The sequence below is a fragment of the Callorhinchus milii genome, unplaced genomic scaffold (assembly GCF_018977255.1).
Source record: "Callorhinchus milii isolate IMCB2004 unplaced genomic scaffold, IMCB_Cmil_1.0 Scaffold5, whole genome shotgun sequence".
Taxonomy (NCBI): domain Eukaryota; kingdom Metazoa; phylum Chordata; class Chondrichthyes; order Chimaeriformes; family Callorhinchidae; genus Callorhinchus; species Callorhinchus milii.
In genome coordinates, this window is record NW_024704746.1 from 23881770 (window position 1) to 23888055 (window position 6286).

Below are 6286 nucleotides of genomic sequence, written 5' to 3' on the forward strand. Positions count from 1 at the left end.
ACGAGGAGAGCTGGCACATATCCCACTGGCTACACAGGGAAGCGGCACCAAATGTGGAGGCTCCTAACAAGCCAATTTATCTGGCCATGAAAAATTGGTTAAGAGTTTAATAAAGTGGAAAAAAATGAGAACAATTGTAATTTTCCAAGTTTCTAGGAACAAAACTTCATAAATGATCAGCTGTCTAGTCTGAAAGCAGTTTAAATCAAGAATTTATCTCATCCTTTAACCCACTTAACCAGCTCCAATCCCATTTTGTCTGAAAGTGAAGCATTTTCCAACATACATGTTTGAAGTTGTACATTTTTGGCAGCTGAATCCGAAAAGACTGCAACCAAAACAGGGCAAGTGGATTTTTGACACTGCAGGTTTTAATTAAGACTTTTATTTGGTGTAAACAGACTTCTTATATATCCTGGTGAGGATTTAGAACTTTTATTTTTAAACTTCAACCACAAAGAATTTATGAGCTGTAAGGTTTACACAACTAAAAGATTTAAAGTTTTTTTATATTAAAAAAACAGAAACAAGTGCATTTAGTGCTCATTTTACACAAATTGTTTGAGGGACCCATCATCCATTTTACAGGCTGCACGATCTGTGAAAATCGCTCGCTCATCCTTTGCATGATGAGCACTGCAGAGTGAAAGACCCACCATCAATGGAAACTGCTGTGAGTGTTGCTATAAACTCTGAATACAACAGCCACATGGCTTTTGGGGGAATTGTTAAAGCATGTAATCCAAACACACCTCATTTTTTTTTAAAGTTGGGAAACGTGGCATATTAGTGCCCTCAATTAGTGCTCATACACTTCATTTGTAATGCCATGTAAATGCTTTTAAGTGTAAGAATATAATTTACTTTACCATTCTCAGAAATTCCAATTTGACCGTTAACCTGACATTGATGTTTTTTTTTAATCAGTAACTGGTGGTCTCAAGTATAATGTCACCAGGCATGGGCACCAGTGGTACTGTTTGAGAAACTTCTCTGGACTACTAGAAAACTTTGTTTGGAAAAAAACGACTGGGTATATTTCCTGAAATATCTTTGCGCACAGCACCAGTAGAAATCTGTCCTTTATTTTACTGGTGACTATTCTGGTGTAACAAAACATGAACAATTCAAAGTTCTTGTGCACAAGCTTCTCCATTACATTGAAAAGGGAAACAAAACACCTACAAGATGTAACTTGATGCACACAAATTTTACAGGGACAGTTTAATGTGAATCCATCCATTGCAGACTTGGCAAGGTCTTGGCAAATGGGAGTGTGGCATGATTGCAGCATTAGATTCATTGCTACCACTTACATGTGGCAGACATTGCCTCAGTTGTATCACATTGCATGAAATGGACCAGTACATGACAGCAGGAGTTTAAATATTCTGCCTGACCACTAACTTCCAAGAAAACACAAATGAGGAGTGACATCTGCAAGTTAGGGGTACAGACTAAGAATACTGTCTCTGCTGAACAAGACCTGGTCTCTGTCGCACAACTAACCAGAAACCACTGTAGACTGTTGACATTATCACTCTCCAGCAAATGATGGGTTAAAAACAGTCAGAAACAAAAGATCAGGAAAATAGTTAAATAAATTATTATGTACAATTTGCCTTGGTCTTCTTTCCAGAATATGAACATCTTGATTTTCTGAGGCTCTTGTATGTCTTCAAACGGCCTAATCTCCCATCTTCACTCTGGACGTCTGTTTTAAAGAAAAGGTGAGGGGGGAATTATCAAAAGGTTTATCATCCTAGTGGCTCCCCAATCCCCCCAGTCCTGGCCAGACTGCACTGGCTCCTGTCCCAGAGAGGATCGACTTCAAGATCCTCACACGTCTTCAAATCCCTCCACTCCTCTGCACTCCCCGACTTCTCTGACCTCTCTCCTCACAACAGTGCCCGATGCCTTCGTTCCACCGGGTCTGGTCTCCTCCTTGTCCCCCGAGTTCTCCGCTCCACCCTCGGTAGCCGTGCCTTCAGCCACTATGCCCCGAGGCTCTGGAATTCCCTTCCTCACTCCCTTCCCCTCGCTCCCTCTCTTCCTATTTTCAGGTCTTGGCTGAAGACCTTTCTTTTCGATCGCGCCTTTCGTCACTCCCCCCCCCCTCCCCCCCAGCTCTTCCCCGGGATCCGTTACTTTGAAGCTCTGAGACGCCGTCCGGCGTGGAGGGCGCTATATAAATCCAAGCTGTTGTTGTTGTTGCCTGCTGCAATTAACTGATTTTCTGTAAATGTCTCACGTTGGACAAGCTAGACAGCTAAAGCAGCACGCTGAATAGAATAGAAAATTGCTGAAAACACGGTAAAGTGTGTAACTCATAATTAAATTAGCCATGAAGCGAACAAGTGTTGTCAAAAATGGTTTTAAGTTGGAATTAAATGTCAATCGCCACAGAATTCTATTGCAAGTAAACATTAGGTTAATAAATCTCAAGGTCTCACTACAGTAAATACCTACTCTGAAATATACAATGAAGTGATCTTACCTGTAGAATAGCCACAATGACACCAAACAACCCAATGGCACTACCAAAAATCTCAACAATTAGGATCTTCACAAAGAGGCTGGCATTCTGGGCATCAGCCAGGGCAGCACCACTGCCCACGATACCAACACAGATGCCACAGAAGAGGTTAGAGAATCCTACAGTCAGGCCGGCTCCAAACATAGAGAATCCTGAAGAGAAACAAAATGTTAAAGCTGCAAAGTCAAAACAGCTCAGATTACTAAGCCTGAATATCACTTTGTAATGAAACAAGTGTGCATCCACGTGTTTTCATGGCCTCATTTATATATAGAATGTATAATTTCCCAAAAGCAATTCTTTCTTACCCTACCTCACTTTCTCCCGTCCTAGAAACAAGCTAAGCGAGGAACTGGATTCCATCCATCAATATCAAGAAGCTAACCCATGCTTAACCAGGCTGGGCAAAACCCCAACCAGCGCTTAGTTAAGTCAAGCCTGACACCTCAAACGTGGAACATTCTTTTGATTACTAAAATAGATTTATTTCAATTTAAAGGTTCCACTGTGTTTCTTCCCCTCCCAACTCCCCACAAAAAATGTTCTTCACCCATCAAAACCCCATTCACACTTAAGGAAAGCACAATTTCTGAACAGCTCGACAGTATTTGAACTATTAATGCGTCAGGTTACAAAACAAATGAGATTGGCACCATCTCTCCTCTGCAACACAAACCACACACTCAGTCATAACATAACTGAAAAGTTTGACAAAAAGAGTGCTACACTACTTAATTACATTAAAATTAAGAGCAATTTGGTGGACCACCTATTGGCAACAGGATTAAGGGTAGAGACTGATTTTACTCACTGCCCTTAGCTAAAGATATAGGGACTTTTATTTGTTGTTTCTGCTAAAGACTAGAAACTGGAGAATGAAGGCATAGTGCCCTGAACACAGTGTACAATCCTGTCAAATTCAAGACAAGACCACGACATAAGGTTCCATATAAGGTTTCCAGTCAGTAAAACTAACAAAAAGATCATTTTCTTCAAAACAATAGAGCTGTAACATATTAGTTTAGTCAAACTGTGATATATTAAAAGGGAGACTGCAAAATAATTCAAATCATGGCAATGCCCAGAAATCCACAATTCTCAAAGCTTCAAGCTCATCCATCAAGTTCACCACAATCATCAACTTTGGAATTCTCCTGCAACACTCCTCTTTCCATCACAAAATTCTCTGGATACGGATGATGGATTACAATTCGCCACTATCCAGTTCACAGATCCCAAATCATTTTAAAGATATAAAGTCAAACATACCCGCTTGGTAATTCTTGGCTCCAATGGTCTGAGGAGTATTGCCACTAAACGGCTGTAGGAAAAAAAAGGTTTTTATTGAAATAGAAATTAAATAATATGGGGCATCAGTCTGGTTATTCGCCATCCACAGTAAAACCTCACATACCTCTGCCATGTTACTGATGACAATCGCCATAATAATCCCGTAAATCGCGACAGCTTCACAGAAAATGATGCTGGAACAACAGAAAGCAAAAAAAGCATGAAAATCACATGCAGTGTCTGAAAATTGATCCTAGCCCTTTTCTAATACTACTACTAAACTGGCTTAACATTATGTGCATATGCTCCCAGTGTGGGAAATGTCAGCCTGTGTGCAGGTTTTATTACACAACCCTAACTGGCAGCATTTGATTTAGTTATGATGAATGCACTACTTTTCTACCTTGCCAATAAGACATTATGGAGAAAGGAAAGCTATCTTTAAAACCTTTTGTATGATGAATCAGTTTGATGATGCCAAATTTATAATAAATTCAATAACTGAAGCGAAAAATTAACACACACACGCCTGTCAGAGATATTTTAAAACTTATTACCTGACAAGATTTTTGGTTTTAATCCTTGGAGCCTTCACACCACCCCCGAGAATACTGGAACCAGTGATGTAAATCCCCCTGAGCAAATGGTTAAGAAAGCAGATGGTTAGAAGTAGTAGTTATTTTTCTCCACTTGCTCTTCTATCTCTTATCTGTACCATATTCTATTTTTTTGGATAAAAAATGACCAGAAAAACTGTGTTCAGGGAGAAAAACAGACGATAAAGAACCTCATTACACTACAACAATAATGTATAATTAGCAATTGAAAGTTTAATTCAGGCATTCGTGTCTGTCCAAAGCCAAAGTAATGAAGTTCAAATTGGCACCTAATAGGAACTAGACTTTTTTCAAAATACTGTACCAACCAAATTCTAATTTACAAAATTACTCTAACACGTTGAGGCACAATAAAAATGTTAAAACCTTTAATAATGCATTTCTATGTATCAATTTTCTCAGAAAGCTGCTTTTTTAAAGAAAAAACTGTGGTTTCCTTGTCCCAGGCACCATCTTTTATTCCCAGACAGGAGGAAAACAGGAAACCCTAAGTGAAGTGGACGAGAAACCTGGGATAACTGATCTCTTCAGGGGCACGGAAAAAAATGGTGCGGACGAGGTCGGGGTCTACATACAGCATAATCACTGTGCGTGAAATTGCAGGCACAAATCCACATCATCGCACACCTCAGCTTTGGTAAAGAGAAGAAAAGCAATCTAACCACAGGCAGACGTCAGAGTTTGATGGAAAATGGGTGTGTTGCTGTGATTTGAAGGCACATTCCTGATTTTCCATGTCCTTTGTAAATATTTAAAATATGCTTTTGATTCAAGCAAATACAGCAATTGTAGTTTTTAGCGTTGGCCATCAATACACCATATTTTGTAGGCTCCACACCCTCGATTCAACAACATTACATTTGTACAGTGCCTTTCATGTAGGAAGGACGTCCCAAGGCGCTGGACAGTGTACAGCATTTCATTTCATTGAACAGCAATGACAGCAAGATATTGCACACAGTAATGCCCCATGATCAGCCACAGATCAGCAAGTGACCAATTTTATTTGTGGGGATTGTTGGTCAGGTCACCGCGGGAAACTTTTCCAACAGTGCCATACGATCTTCAACGTCCACCTGGACAGGCAGACAGAACCTTGGTTTATCCACACAGAGCCTAATAATAATCCCTCCAAAACAAAACAATAATAAATTGGTCATTTTTAATCTACGACTGTTTGTGGGACATTGCTGTGCACAATTGGCTGCCGCGTTCGCCCACAAATATACAGTCAATTCACTTTACAGTGTGTTCTGTGAAGCGCTTTGGGACGTCCTCCGACGTGAAAAGCGCTATATCAAATGCAAGGATTATTATTATTAATATTCAAAGTGAAGTTACTGACGGCTGGTCAAGAAAACACGAACAAAATCAAAAAAAATCTATCTCCTTTAAGACAAAAAGATCTTGCAAACAAAACTCCTTTTTTAAAATTCAAGCTTATGCATATTTTAAACAGGATTTAATCCAAAAGTAACTGGCTCAATGGAGCTGTTTATGCTAGTCATGAATATTAAACAACTGCTTTCCATCTGACTGGTCCCGCAACTATAAATAGCTGTTCTATAAATGATGTACTACAAAACATAAAAAGCACATATATCCCTGTACCGGTAAATAATAAAATGTATTATTTGAGTTCAAATATATTGCATTGCTGCAATACTGTTTAGTTATTTCTCTACAACCTCATTTATTTTGAAATTATATGCATTTGTGAAAAAAGGTTTTCATATGTCTCAAGGCAGCAGCATCACACTGAGCTGGCTGATTAATGATGATTAATATTGCTAAATCTCATAAACTGTGCTTGTGTGATTACCCAAACCTTTCACTGGGCTCC

General features: G+C 39.4%; 1 protein-coding gene across 1 annotated transcript in view; it reads right to left on the reverse strand.

Moving 5' to 3' along the window:
* Positions 1–1074: 1074 nt before the first annotated feature.
* The window catches only part of LOC103182792 (V-type proton ATPase 21 kDa proteolipid subunit), a 6593-nt gene continuing 1381 nt past the window's right edge, over positions 1075–6286 (reverse strand). The window contains exons 2-6 of the mRNA XM_042335344.1: positions 4384–4461; positions 3951–4020; positions 3806–3857; positions 2498–2688; positions 1075–1714 (exon numbers count right to left, since the gene is read on the reverse strand). Coding sequence (XP_042191278.1) covers positions 1688–1714; positions 2498–2688; positions 3806–3857; positions 3951–4020; positions 4384–4461 — 418 coding nt within the window. The 3' untranslated portion in view covers positions 1075–1687. The remainder of the gene's footprint in view (positions 1715–2497; positions 2689–3805; positions 3858–3950; positions 4021–4383; positions 4462–6286) is intronic.